Genomic DNA, 15,471 nt, shown 5'->3' on the forward strand with positions numbered 1-15,471 from the left:
TGTCCCACATAGATTAAAAGGTTGTTTTACAAGATGATTGCCTTTATATAAAGAAAAATCTATTCAGTTATAAATCCAGAGGAGTTAGCCATGTTAGTGTGTAGCTGAAAAATAGTAAAAAATCCAGTAGCACCTTTAAGAGTAACTAACTTTATTGTGGCATAAACTTTTGAGAACTACAGCATCTCTTCGTCAGATGCAAAAGAGCTGTGGTGGTTCTCGAAAGCTTATGCTACAATAAGGTTGGTTAGTCTTATAGGTGCTACTGGACTCTTTATTATTCAGTTATACATGCAAATGGTTTCAAGTGAAGTCCACCGTTTTAAAAATTCCATTTCTAAAATCATATGAAAGTAATGGATTAAAGTAATTAGAAACTACAATAATGTTATTATGAAAGTTAATAAACTGAATGACTAGTTATATACACAGGTCCTTTTGATGGTACTGCAAAGTCATCTGTTTATGTTATGACATTTTTGGTATTAGATTATAGCTAGGTAAGGTAAAGGCAAGCACCAAGTCATTACTGACCCATGGGGAGACGTCGCACCACGACGTTTTCTTGGCAGACTTTTTATGGGGTGGTTTGCCATTGCCTTCCCCAGCCATCTACACTTTACCCCCAGGAAACTGGGTACTCATTTTACCGACCTCGGAAGGATGGAAGGCTGAGTCAACCTTGAGCTGCCTACCTGAACCCAGCTTCCGCCGGGATCAAACTCAGGTCATGAGCAGAGCTTGGGCTGCAGTACTGCAGCTTACCACTCTGTGCCACTGGGCTCCAGATTATAGCTGTCTGAATATAATATGAAAAACAGTGTTGCACTTACCTGTAACTGCTGATCGTCGAGTTCATTCTGTGCAGACACACATTGGGATTGCGCTTGCACAAGCCTGCTTCGGAGAGAGATTTTTAGCTCTAAAAACCGCAAAAGAGGCGCTCCTGATCTTCTGTGCAAGCGTGGCATTTCCCACCCGATCACTGCGCAGAGACATGGAGCGCCCTTTCATCCCTCAGAGGAAGGAAGAGTAATTTTACACCTCCTCATAGCAGGGTAGGAGGGAGGGAATGTGTGTCTGCACAGAATGAACTTGATGAACATCCGTTACAAGTAAGTACAACACTGTTTTCATCGTCGTTCTTCTGTGCAGTCCCACACTGGGAGTATAACAAGCTACTGGTTGGACGCTGGTAGACCCCTATGTGGTCCTGCATAACATATGAATGGAAACTTCGGTCTCCTGAATGACTTTGTCCTGTGTATGTAATACAATAAATCCCTCTTTACATCTAAGGGGTGTAATCTGCATTCTGCATCTGAAGTAGGACTACAGAAAAAAACTGGAAGGGGTGTCCTTTGGTTTAAATGAAAATTCAATACCACTTTGGGGGTAAACTGGAGACTAGGGAGTAACACCACTTTTTGTGAGAAAAACTGCAGAAAAAGAGGGTCTATTCTCAAGGCACCTAGTTCCCCTACTCTCTTCAGGGAGGTAATGGTGACAAGAAAGGCCACCTTCCAAGATAACAAGGCCACTGGGCAGAGCACCAGAGGTTCAAAGGGGGGAAGCATTAGCTGAGCTAGGACTAAGGAGGGACTCGATTGCGGGGTTGGAGCCCTTCTGGGAGGGAAGGTGTGGAGTACCCCTTTCAAAAATTGCTTGGATGCGTGATGAGAGAATAGGGTCTTACCATCCACCTGTTCATGGAAGGCTGATATGGCAGCCAGGTGGACCTTGACAGATGAGGCTGTAAGACCTCTGTGTAGAAGAGATAGCCAAATACCATGGGTATGGGACAAGAGGAAAGCGATAAGCCTCTCTCCATTACCCAGTTAGTAAAACTCTTCCTCTTGGAGGAATATGACAACCAGGTAAAAGGTTTCCGAGCTTTTAACAAGATTTGTGTAACTTCTTTAGAGAAGGCTACCGTGTTGGAAACAGCAGCCATGCTGCCCGGTTGAGGGAAGCGTCATCATGATCTGGGCACCATAGGTCTAGGGCCTCTGGTAGAGGGTAGCACTGTCCCCTGGCCATTTGCCAGAGAAGGGGAAACCATTCCCTGTGGGGCCAAAAAGGTGCGATGAGAATGCAATGTGTCTGATAGTATCTGATTCTGCACAAAACCCTAGGTAATAGAGGTATTGGGGGGAATGGATAAAACAGTCCCTTGTCCCATGGAATCTGAAAAGCGTCCCCGATTGAGTGGTTGTCTAATCCCACTCGGGAGCACAATTGTTTTGCCTTGGTATTCTGAGAAGTAGTGAACAGGTCGATTTCCGGGAACCCCCACCTCCTGAAGATCGGAAGAAGAAACTTGTCATTGATCGACTATTTGTGGTGCAGTCTGAAGTCTCTCTCAGTGTCTCCGATCTGGTATTTGTCACGCTAGCAATGTGTATCGCTTGGGGAAAGGTGTTGTTGCGAATAGCCCATCACCAGAGATGTGTGGCTTCTCTGCAGAGGGTTAGGGAAGCTGTTCCCCCCGGTTTGTTCAAATAATAGAGAGCGGGGGTGTTGCCTCTTTGCACCTGAACCTTTTTGTCCCGCACCATCCCTGCAAAAGAGGCAAGTGAATAACGTATGGCTCTCAGTTCTAGGACATTTATGTGCATCTTAGAGTCAGCTGGGGACAAGGTGTCTTGTATGAAGATATCTCCAAGATGGCCTCCCCATTTATGGTGGGAAGCATCAGTGGTTAGACTAATAGTTTGCCCACCATTGTAGAGATCTAGTGACTGTTCTAGGAATCGAAGGACCCTTGGATTGTGAATCTCTAGGGGTCAAAAGCCCTAATAAACCAGTTCTGTAGTGGCCTCATAAAGAGGCGTGCAAAGGGGACTACTGCTATGGTGGAAGCCATAAGGCCTAACAACTTCTGGATTAGTTTAGTAGGTTGAAAACGTTTCTATTCTATTTGTCTCACTAGTGACTGTATAAAATCCATTCTGTCTCGGGGCAGGAATGCTCTACCCACTCTTGCATCCAGAATGGCACCTATGAACTATATGGTCTGGGTTGGTTCAAGGTTAGACTTCTTTCAGTTAATGAGGCGGCCCAGCCTGGAAACGGTGGTAACCAAAAGATGTATGTGTTCTAATAGGACCTCCCTTGATCAGTCCACCAGGAGCCAATCATCCAAGTAGGGGTAAATAGTACATCCCTTTGATCTAAGGAAAGCCACCACAACAGCCATACACTTGGTAAATACTCATGGGGCTGGAGAAAGCCCAAATGGTAGTGCCGTATACTGGAACATGTCCTCCCCATAACAGAAACGTAAGTATTTCCTGTGGTTATGGTTTATAGATATATGAAAATATGCATCCTTGAGATCAAGGACAGCAAATCAGGAATCAGGCTCGAGATAACGAATGACACTAGAAAGGGTTAACATATGAAACTTTTCAACTTTAATGAACGTATTAAGCTGTCTTAAATCAAGGATCAGTCTAACCCCACCGTCCTTTTTCTCAACTGTGAAATATTTTGAATAAAAGCCGAATTTTGATTCACTTGAGGGAACTCTCTGTATGGCCCCCTTCTCCAGCAACTCAGAAATGGCAAGATGAAGTTCCTGTGAGAGTGGTGCCAACCTCCCAGAGCAGCATAAGGGCAGTATATCAATGAAATGTAAACGACAGCCATTTGAAACATTGGCAAGAACCCACGAGTCAGTGGTAATCATTTCCCACTGAATGATGAAAGGGGCTAGCCTGTCCAGAAAAGAACAGGGTTGCGCCCAAACTGGGGCGGTCAGTCAGAAAATAGGCATTTGCGGCTGAGGGTGTTTCAGAGACTGCAATTGGCTCTGTTTGGATCTGGATCTATTAGATCATTTTCCTGAACCATGATGGTAGGGGGGATATCCTTTGTAGGGTTGATATTGCTGGTAAGGGTGATAGTTATACCTTGCATTCTGTTGTTGGTACTGTTGTCTTCCCTGGACATGGTATTTATAATGTTGTTGTTGGGAATGTTGCTGGGGAGTGATGACCACGTCTGTCTGTCACTTTTCATCTGTGTCAATGAATCGTCAGTCTTTTCTGAAAAGAGAGATGGGACGTACGCCCAAAAGAGAAATCCTGTATCTTACTGCGTTTATCTGGGGTTAGTGCTGTTGATCTCAGCCAGAAGTGGCGCCACCGTACCACTGCTGAAGCCATGGTTCGAGCCAAGCAATCTGCCTCATGCTTTGCTGCTGTCATTTGCTGCTTAGCCAATCTGGTGGCCTCCCCTTGAATTACACGAATCACTGACTTCTTATCCTCTGGCAGGTCCGCCACATAGGATGAGAGATGTCCCCAGAGGAACAAATTGTAAGACCCCATAATGGCCTGGTAATTGGAGATTGGAAAATTGAGTACCACTGAGGAATAGATCTTCCCTTCCTAGCTGATCGAGTTTGCATCACTCTTTGTCACTAGGGGAGGAGTATAGACCGTACTTGTTCTTTGGTTGGATTTCTTCCATCACTAGTGATGAAGGTTTGAGGTGGTTGTTTCCCCTCTACCTTCTGTGATGTGGCAGGGATGGAGGCAGGTCTTTCCCATAGTCTGTGCGCAATATCCAGCAGGTCCTCCACTGATGGGAAGGCTACTGAGGCTGTGGAGTCAGAGTAGAGTGCCTAGAGCACCTTGCTCTTGGGTTTGGAAGTGGTACTCAAGACATCCAGTTCTAGCGCTCTAGTCATTCTGAGCATCTGTCCCGCCAAAAGATTGTTGGGGAGGAGGAAGTGGAATCCCCTAAAACCTCCTCTGGTGATGGATCAGAGGCCAAGTCCGATACCTTGTCATAGTGGGATACTACCTCATTGTCCTCCTCCGAACCCGAGGTGGGGTCCATCTGCATTGACAACTGGTGTAAAGATGAACCTGGAGCCTCAGATGGTGGTTGTTGCACCTCAGCGGGTTGAGTTGCCGGGGGTGGTAACACAGGAGTGGATTGCAATCATGACATAAACTCCTGCCAGTTAGATGCCGGCAACTGGTAGTTGGACGTGTAGGGCCAAGTCGGAGCCAAAATATGGGATGTCGTCAGAACCGAAGGTGGAATCAGCCAGGAGTATGGTTCATAACGTTCTGCAGGCTGGAATTGCATCAGCTGGAAAGCTTGTGTTGGAGGCACCATAATTGAGGTAGGCGGTGGCTGCAGAGAAGCCCTCGGATCTGAATGGGAGGGGCTCGGATCAGGAGCTGTGGAGAAGGCCAGGTCCTGGTTGTCACCCGTACTGTCCCCTTCATATTCTGGTTGAAAGGCAGGAGAGGAGGATGGAGTAAGGGGAGACCGAAGAATCTCCTCCTCGATTACGAGGGGAAGGAGTAGAAACAGACCGCTTCAAATGTTTTGTCTTAGCCTTGGCTGTCTTTGGTACTGATTCCAAAGAGGTTTGTTCCGATCCTATTGGATCTAGGGAACGACGTTTTGAAGAGCCAGACTTCCATTTAGGGTCTATCTCAGCACACTTAAGAGTCGGTTCCTTTACTTGTTGGTTCCGAGGGAGTTTGCTGTTTCAAGGTGGTCCGCGCGTCCGACCATCAGAACCACGAGCTCGGAACAGGGGGTCGGATCTGGCTCAGCAGATGATTGTGCTGCTGGCTTAGAGGATCCTGACAAGACCATCTCTCATAGGGCTGCTTTAAGATGGACTGCCCCTGCTCTACGCCTTTGGTGTAAATCTTTGACAGTGGCTACAAATGGAGACGTTATGGGACTCACCCAAACACAGGAGGCACAAGGTGTGCTCATCTGTATGAGGTACCTTTGTGTCACACTTAGAACATTTTTTGAATAGTGCTTCTGCAACATCTTGTTGGCCATAAAGCCCCTTATAAGTCTGACTATAGAGGCTGTTTAACTATAACAATATGAACTATAAAACTATAACTATGTGAACTATAACTACAACTAGGACTAAGTAAAAAACTGTGTAACTACAACTACAACTATGAACTAGCAACTATGAACAGAGATAATGAAGTGAGGAGTCCGAGTGAAAACTAGTTTTACCAGTGGTGAAAAGAGAACTGAGGGATCAAAAGGCACCTCGTGTCTGCGCAACGGTCAGGCGGGAAATGCCACGCATGTGCAGAAGATTGGGAGCGCCCCTTTCAAGGCTTTCAGAGCTAGAAATCTCCCTCTGAATCAAGCCTGCGCTAGTGCAGTCCCAGTGTGGGGCTGCACAGAAGAATGACGACAAACAGTTGGTTATGAATATGTCGTCTCATACGTATAAAAGTGTAAGTATACAAAGATGTGTGATACACACAAACAAATGCAAACCTTTGTCTCTCAGATAAGGTTTGGAGAGACCAAAGACGAATATAACAGAAATGAAAAGATATTTTGATATCATTACATTATAAGATTGTACTACTGGAACAGAAATTCTGTGCATACATAGATAATTATCAGAAATGTTTTTTCTTTCTTTTTGTTACACCACTGTAACCCTGTTGTTGTACATACATTATGTACAAGCTGATGCAGCTTATCCAAGCCATCAAAATAAAATCATAAATGTTACCTCGCTTTTCGTGTTTCTATGCTAAGAGAATTCAGAATGAGCACAAAAAATGGTATAAATCACAGAATTCAGCTTCCTGGGATTTTTTTTGGTTTAAACTAAAGGTATATTAGATCATTTTTTTAAAAAATCACAAGATTTGGTTAAAATGAATTATCTTTTTGTGTTTGAGAACACAGGCACAGTGTGGTATAGAAGAGTTAAGATTTTTCCACATACAGTGTGGGAGATTTAGAGTTAAAATTCCCACTCTGAGTGACCTTGGGCCAGAAACGCTCTCTTGGTCAGACGTACCTCATAAGGTGCTTGCTGTTAGGATAATCTGGGGAAGGGAGACCCATGTACACTGCCCTGAACTCCTTGGAGGGGATAATAATAATAATAATATTTGATTTATCCCTTCAGGACAACATCCACTCAGAGCGGTTTACAAAGCATGTTATTATTACCCCACAACAATCACCCTGTGAGGTGGGTGGGGCTGAGAGAGCTCCAAGAAGCTGTGACTGAGCCAAGGTCACCCAGCTGGCTTCAAGCGGAGGAGTGGGGAATAAAACCTGGCTCTCCAGATTACAGTCCTTCCGCTCTTAACCACCACACCAAACTGGGTACAGGTAGATAGGGAGAAAATTACTCCAATCTAACATTAAACATAAGATATTGTGCCAAGGATTATTTATTATAATACTAGGGTGCAACAATATAGAGGAAAAAATACACTACGAAGTTCACAAAAAATTCACATAAGTGCATGCTAAATTAGTCTGCATGTACAGGAACTCTCCAAAATTTGACAAACTTTTCCAGTTTCTCTTTGCAGAAGAGCTGCTATCAGCTTCAGCTCATCATTCATGGTAAGAACTTCTGCAGACTGGTCTAGCTGACAAACAAAAGGGGGCTATCTAGAAATTCTATTCAATGCATAATTTAAAAACAAAATTACTCTCTTTGTTCTGCATCATCTCAATTTAGCTTAAAGTTTCAAAACATTCTCCTTTGGTAGTTTTCCCATAGTGGTTAAAACTATGCGTTCAAATCCTCATTTCAAATCGTGCTTAAGCCATAAATTCACTCGATGACCTTCAACAAGTCTCAAATTTGGTTAGCCTCCAACCCCAACACAACAGGAAAATAAACAATACATGTCTAACTTTACTATGAAGGTTACTGAGACGGTGTATACAAACTGTCTTGAATGCTCAGAAAAAGAAATACAATGAACAGTGCAATCCTAAAATCTACTCAGAATGTTACTGTTGTTAGGATTGGAGTGTAAAACACTTATAATTACAGCATCAACTTTTAAAAATATTACTCAGCAGACATAGCTTGCAATAAAGTTGTGCATAAATGAAGTTGTTGTATACCTGAATGAGCTCTCTATACCAGTTGTTCCCAAGCTTTTTGATATGGTGGCCCACAAGTCCAAATTTTCTTTGTATGGTGGCCCATTCAGGGCTGGCTCAAGAGATTGAGAAGACGCTGGAAAGGGGGCCACCAGGTTGAGGAGATGCGGGAAGATGGCAGATATCAGCAAACAGGTGAGAGGCAAGTCTCTCAGTGAGGTGCATTTCCCATAGCAGGTCGGGATGCTGAAGGAAAAGCACTAAGACAGAGCTTGTGCTTGCACGCATCTCTTTCCTCCTCTCGTCTTTCCATGCACTGAACAACTCCCAACTACTCTCCAGCCTTTCCCCACCTTCTTTCAGCTATTATAAAGTTACAAGTTGTCAGCTCCCCCCGCCACCCCGCTCATTACTGTCGCAATGGGGGAGGGCAAGGCAAAAATGTGAAAAGCTAGAAAGGAAGGAGAGAAAGAGAAGGGTGCAAAGGGTAGGAGATGCCATTAAGGATGGTAGGCCTGCAACCCACTTACAGAGGCTTCGGGATCTACCTGGGGTCCCGACACACACTGCTCTACATTGCAGGTAGAAATGAACTCACATCTAGCATGTTCCTGCTCTTGCTGCCAGAGCTCATTCTGGTTTGCATGCAAAATTTTGCAGGACTAGTTTCATCCAATGGTGGAACCCTTTTCCTTGACACCCCGTAACTTGTTATATGTGCTGATGGCTTACCGCTACAAGTTCTGTTGTCAGAGTTCAGGGAATAATGAGCTGGACATCCACAGACAAAACCACTAACCGGCACTGCCAAACAGAGATGGGAGCAGTGTCCGTTACTGGAAGCACACTCGTTCCAGCCTGCTTGGCGGGATGAGTGGAAGACCAAGATATCCATCACATAATCCAAGTGGTTCTGGATGACTGTTCTGTTCTGGCCACTGGTCTTGTTGGCACGTTCAATGCTACGGCGGCTCCAATCTGTCCAATAGATGTAATCCTGATACTGCGTCAGGCCAAACGGATGAGGCAAATCATCTGCAATAACATCACGGTTGAGTCCTGTGTTGAAAAGAGAAAGGAATGAGGAATATAAAATAGGATGCCTGACAGATGTCCCAAAGCTTCCCCCCTATACAAATCAACTCATTAAGGAGGACAGTCTTAATGTATCACATCTGTGGTATGGAGATTCTTCTCATTCTTTCCAATGCACCCAAAGCATAAAATGAAGCACTGAATGTCCGTTAAGCAGCTTTCATTTTATGCTGTATTATGCAAGTGCAGTAAAATCAGGGCTCATTTCGAGGGGGAACGCACCAGAACGGTGTTTAGGGCCGTTTTGTCCTGGATAAGGGCCGACATGGCCCAGAGCGGGGCCGAAACGGCCTGGAGTGGGTTGGTACCGGGTGGGGGAAGCCTTTCCTGCCCGGCACCAACCCGGTCCCGGATATTTTGGCCCTAATCTGGGCCGAAATGGGTCCAAAATGGAAATTTTGGTCAATTTTGCATCCATTTCGGCCAGGATAGGGTGGGTGTGAGGCGGGGGAAGCCTCCCCCTGCCTGGCAGTGACCCGGCCCCGGTTGTTTCAGGCCCATAAGGGCCATTTTTGGCCCTTTTGGGCCCAGATCAGGGCTAAAACAGCCCGGACAAGGTCAGTGCCAGGCAGGGGAGGGTTTCCCCACCCGGCTCCATCCCATTTGGGGCCATTTTCTGCTGGGATTGGGGCTGAAACAGCTGGGATTGGATCGGTGCCGGGGGGAAGCCTCCCCCTCCTGGCACCGACCCAGTCCCGGCCATTTCAGCTCTGATCCGGGCCAAAACGGGCCCAAAAGGCGATTTTGGCCCCATTCCCGGGATCGTGTCGGTGCCAGGTGGGGGGGACCCTACCCTACTTGCCACTCACCTGGTCCTGGCTGTTTCTGATCCAGCCCCTAACAGCCATTTGGGGCACATTTCGGCTGGGATCAGGACCAAATCCACCAGGGTTGGGTCGGTGCCTGGCGGAGGACCCCTCCCCTGCCCAGCACTGACCCGATCTGGGTCATTTGGGCCTGATCCAGGCCAAAACATGCCAAAAATGGCCATTCTGAGCCTGTTTCAGCCTGGATTGGGGCCAAAAGGGCCCTGATTGGGCCACTGCCAGGTGGGGGGACACTCTCCCGTCTGGCAGCAGCCAAATCCCGGCCATTTTGGCCCAATCAAGTGTTGTGGCATATGCTAATGAGGTATGCTAACGAGTTCCTGCAGCTCTTTTTCTAAGAAATGAACCCTGAGTAAGATGCTGTATGCTTAGAGAAATCTTACAGAAGAAAGACTCCCAAGTTGCTCCAGAACAAAACAACTCTGTTAATTTCACAGGGAAAATAGTATTGCTCTTACCTGTAACTGTTGTTCTTCTAGGTCTTTGTGCAGGCACACATTGGGACTGCACACACACAGGCCTACTGACTGGGAAAGATTCTTTAGCTCTAAAAGACCAGAAGGGGGCGCTCCACCCCTATTGCACACGCGCAGGAGTTTCCTGCCGAATGCAGGTAGGGGGCAGGGTGCCCCTATTCCCCTCAGTTCTCCTGAGCTGCAGGATGTATAATACAGTAAAGCAAACACACTCACAGCGAAGACCTGGACAAAAAACAGTTACAGGTAGGTGCAACGCTGTTTTTGTCTTTGGTCTTCAGTGCAGTCCCACACTGGGAGTTTAGCAAGCTACTCACCAATGGAGGAGGATGTGAGTGGGTCAGCTGACTCACTCACAACCGACCAACAGGACAGATGTTCCCACTGCTCACACTTTTTTGGTATTTGTGTTGACAGTGTAGTATTTTACTAAGTTATATCAGCTGCAGACCACATGGGAGCCTGGCAGATGTGCTGAGGAGGGACCCTTTGTGAGAAAAAAACTGCCAACAAGACTTGTGTCATCTTCAAGTATCACCGTGGTTCATGTTATCTTTGCATCGGAGCAAAGTTTACTGTCACTATCCATCCACATAAGGTTTAAAAGGACCCGGGAGACCCTTATGATGTCCAGAATAATGGACAAGATGGCGTTCATGTTTGTGAACCCCTTGATTCTTCTAATTGGTACCAAAAATTCCTTCTTCATATTCAATCTGTGTCATTCATATTCTGCTACAGAAGTACCATTAGGGAAAAAAACAGGTGAAATTTTGACACCACCCCTGGGTGGAATTCAAGGCTGATGTGCCAGACAACTGCATTCAGAAGAATTGAGTAAATGGGGAATTGGCCAGAAGAGCTGTGACTTCCCCTCATTGTCTGGCCAACGTTACAGGAACCATAAATACCACCTTCTGAGATAAGTGTGGAAGGGGCAGGAAAAAAACACGGGTTCAAAGGTTGTTAATCGAGAGAACCAGCAGGAGACTCCATAAAGGAACTGGAGGTATCAAAGGTATTTCTGAGAAACACAAGAAATATGGAAGGAGAAGAAAACATGTTGTTGTCAATCCCACTATGAAAGGCTAATATGGCAACTAATTATACTTTAAGAGAAGACATAAATTGGTTCTGGTATTAAAATTAGTTGTTAATGGACAGGGGAAGGCTGATAGTCCTAACCATATTAGGAATCAATCCCACCTGAGACCATAAGATACGAAAAATACCATTTTGCAGATACTAAAACGGCCTGGTTCACCTCCTTAGAGAAAGAGGGTCTTGTGGGTTCAGTAGCCACACGGTCAGTTTCAGAGGAGCTGTATCATAGTGTGTAGCTGTATAGCTCTCTAGGGGGGTCTGGTAGTATTGGGAAGCACAGGCATCAATATTGGGTCAGAGTCCCTGAAGCGGCATGGACAGAAACAAGGTGAGTAGAATGCAGAGAGCGTGGAAATCCAAATTCTGCAAGTATCCCTGTATCAGGGACATAGGTGGAACTACCAAGAAACCTCTGGTCCCAGGAATTTAGGAGGGATCTAGTACCTGCTACGGTACATAATTATTTAGTCCTTACAATGCAAGTAAGTCCATGGTGGAGAAAAATCACAGAGGAAAAGAACAGGACATACTCGATATAATAATGGTAACATTTGATTTACATACTGTCCTTCAGGACAACTTGATGCCCACTCAGAGTGATTTACAAGCATGCTACTATTATTCTCAAAACAATCACCCTGTGAGGGGGGGGGGGGCTGAGAGAGCTAGAAGCTGTGACTGACCCACGATCACCCAGCTGGCTTCAAGCGGAGCAGTGGGGAATCAAACCCGGTTCTCCAGATTACAGTCCCACACTCTTAACCACTACACCAAACTGGTTCTCATCCATTCATGGTAAGAACAACATTCTTGTGGTTCTTTTCTCTCCTGTATGGAACACTGGTATACATTTAGTGCACTGAGCACCTCCACTCTGTGGTTTCTTTCTTTCTTCATCATATGCATGGTTGCAGCAGTGCCTTACTTCCTACAGCTTATACTACAGAGCTGCGTTATCCATGGGAGCCTAAACGCTCCTGATGTGCAATAGATCTGCAACAGAAACAGGGAAAAAGAAATGTATGCTCTACGTCCGAATATCGTAATGTGCAGGGATTTATTTTTTTTTAAGATACCATTTTGTGGCTATAGAAATGACAGTGCAGGATTTTCTGAATGGGCACCCTTGAGTTAGATTCTCAGTTTGGACCCACCACGACAACAATCCAAACATAGATCCTGGGATAAACAGCTTTTGCTTGTTGATGGATCATCACCAGGTTACAGTGATGTAAAACCCATTTATCAGTGGCCTTATATTCAGCTGAGAGAAGAAACAGGTCAAAGGTAATAGTCTCTATGAGACCCAACAGCCTCTGAACCAATAACACGGATTGTTAACACTTGGTAATACAGAGATGGGTCAGAGGTCAAACCTTCCTAATTCTTATAATCAGGAATATTGTGATTGTTGGTATGCCAATAAAGGTATATGATGATGATGATAATGATGATAATCAGGAATAAGATCCTGTCCATGGAGGAACCGAATTCAGACCCCAATGAAGTGTATAGTTCTACCAGGGGTTAAGAGTAGCAATGTGGATTCTGCTATTAGTAGCCATCTTTCCCAGTAGGGATACACCTAGCAGACCCTGGATTGGAGGAACAGGACTACCACTGCCATACACTCAGTAAGCGTACGAGGTGCAGAGGCCAAGGTGAGGGAAGGCACCGTCTATTGAAAACATTCACTACATATGGAACAAAGATCCCTTATGTGGTCGGGATGTATAGAGATGTGTAACGTGCCTCCTTAAAGCTGACAGGACAACCCCCTTGTAACAAACAAACAGCGGATGAGGTACGCCTGGGAATCTGGTAATTTTCCTGTATCTAACTTAAGGAATCATATGCTGTTCCCTAAAAGATAACAGAATGCCCTTAAAGGGAACATTCTCAATCATCCTTTCTTATTCCTAGGGACTGCTGTTAAGCATAACCAGGTTCAACACCTGATAACTACGGCTGAAGATTTCAAAGTGCACCTTCCAGCTGTCCTCTGCTATTTGGCTGATTAATAGCCTTCTTTGACGTCCCCACATAGGGGCTCTGCGTTTGTCAGGAAAAAGTATAAATTGGGAGCTCCTCCTATGAAAGGAATTGCCTGAGCTTTGAGGGTTTAAGAATGGAAGGCACAGATGAGTATCCAACAGGGCTTAGTTGGAACCAATAGTGATTAGTCGTAACCAATGTGTTTAGATTCGGAATACGGCCCTCGGAACCGGGTCAGATGGTTCGAAGTGGGCTGATTGATCCAATGTAGCAGATAGCTTTGCTATCGGATGCAGCCATCGGAACTGAAGTGACGTTTCAAATTGGCTGGCAGTTTCATAGCAGCAGATGACTTTGCTGCTGGATCCGGCCCTCGGAACCGGAATTGATGGTTCAGGATGGGCCGATGGCTCCATCAAGGCAGATACCTTGCTGCTGGGTCTAGCCCACAGAACTGGAGTGGATGGTTCGGATTGGGCTAGTAGATCCATCGCGGAAGATAACTTGGCTGGTGGATCTGGCTCTCAGAACCGGAACTAACGGTTCAGGGTGGGCCGGTGGCTCCATAGAGCCAGATAATTTGCTGCTGGATCTGGCCTTCGGGAGTCCATGGTTCGAATGGGCTGGCGACTCTATCATGGCAGAGATCTTTGCTGCTGGATCTGGCCCTCAGAACCCGGGTTCATGGTTCAAGCGGATAGGTGGCTTCAGCATGGTAGATATCTTTGCCGCCGGCATATATGAGCCGGGGAGAGCCTTCTCCCATAACACCGCTTGAGCCAAGAAGCTCCCTTACCCTCTGGCCTAGGCGTGATCCTCTGGCAAAGTCTGTCTCCTGAAACGATACAGGTTTCACCCAGACTCAGCAAACAACCATCGCTTCACGGCAAGAGACATCTTTATTTCACGTTGTAAACATTTCCTTTAAAATGATTTTGAGTCATGATGACATCAAGCAGAAGGAAAACGTGGTAAGTGAGAAGTAGAGCTAAAGAGAATCTCTCCTAATGGCGGCAAAAAAAGAACCGAGGGGAATGGGGATGTTCCGCCCCCTACCTGCGTTCGGCAGGAAACTCCTGCGCATGTGCAGTAGGGGTAGAGTGTCACCTTTTGGTCTTTTAGAGCTAAAGAATCTTTTCTGGTTGGCATGTCTGTACGTGCGCAGTCCCAATGTGGGACTGCATTGAAGATCGAAGACAAAAATAACTGTTTTTAAACATTTTTGTCACATGCGTATCTATTATTTGTTTGTGGATATTTATCACAACATGAAGAATTGGTTTTATTTTAAATTCATTCCCATTTTTAAAGCCTCATATGAGCTGAGAACAAAGGCTGTACATGATATAACAGGGTAGTACATACCTGTAACTATTGTTCATTGAGTTCTTTTGAGCAGGCACACATTTTGTGCTCATTAGGGCGTTTTCAGCTCCCCTTCTCACTGCAACTCATGACCCCTCACATGAAAGAAAGAAAGAAAGAAAGAAAGAGAGAGAGAGAGAGAGAGAGAGAGAGAGAGAGAGAGAGAGAGAGAGAGAGAGAAAGAAAGAGAGAAAGAAAGAAGGAAGGAAGGAAGGAAGCCTATTCCCACATGTAATTCCACTTTGGTTTGGACACATGGACACGTGAAGCTGCTTTATACTGAATCAGACCACTGGTTCATCAAGGTCAGTATTGTCTACTCAGAATGGCAGGAGCTCTCCCAAGTCTTTAGTAGAGGTCTTAAATGGGAGATGGTGTTGTGAGTCAGCCTCACCCTGATGTACACCAGCCTCGCTCTGCCGCCTTGTCACCTGCCCTAGAGTCCTCCTCAGAGGACAAGGAACTGGAAGAGCCAGTGGGGTCCACACTAGAGCCAGCCGTAACACCAGAAGGCACCCAGGAAGAGCAGACAGGGGCCTCAAGGGAGACTGGTGTAAACAAAGACTCAGCAGAAGAAGCCCAGGAAGAGCAGCCAGGGACCTCGGGGAAGGCTGTTGTAAACAAAGACTCCCACAGAGCAAAGGAGAAACCTGAGCTTCCCAAGCCAGCTGAGAGAAGGAATAAGGCAAAGGCAGCTGTGTGGGCGAGATGAAGGAGTGCTCGTTTGCAGGCAC

At 45.9% G+C, this 15,471-nt stretch overlaps 1 protein-coding gene across 1 annotated transcript in view; it reads right to left on the bottom strand.

Moving 5' to 3' along the window:
• LRP6 (LDL receptor related protein 6) overlaps nucleotides 1-15,471 on the bottom strand; it is a 146,539-nt gene that overhangs the window by 28,403 nt on the left and 102,665 nt on the right. Inside the window, exon 12 of the mRNA XM_055000293.1 lies at nucleotides 8,608-8,934. Coding sequence (XP_054856268.1) covers nucleotides 8,608-8,934 — 327 coding nt within the window. The remainder of the gene's footprint in view (nucleotides 1-8,607; nucleotides 8,935-15,471) is intronic.

The sequence above is a fragment of the Eublepharis macularius genome, chromosome 16, assembly GCF_028583425.1.
Source record: "Eublepharis macularius isolate TG4126 chromosome 16, MPM_Emac_v1.0, whole genome shotgun sequence".
Classification (NCBI taxonomy): Eukaryota; Metazoa; Chordata; class Lepidosauria; order Squamata; family Eublepharidae; genus Eublepharis; species Eublepharis macularius.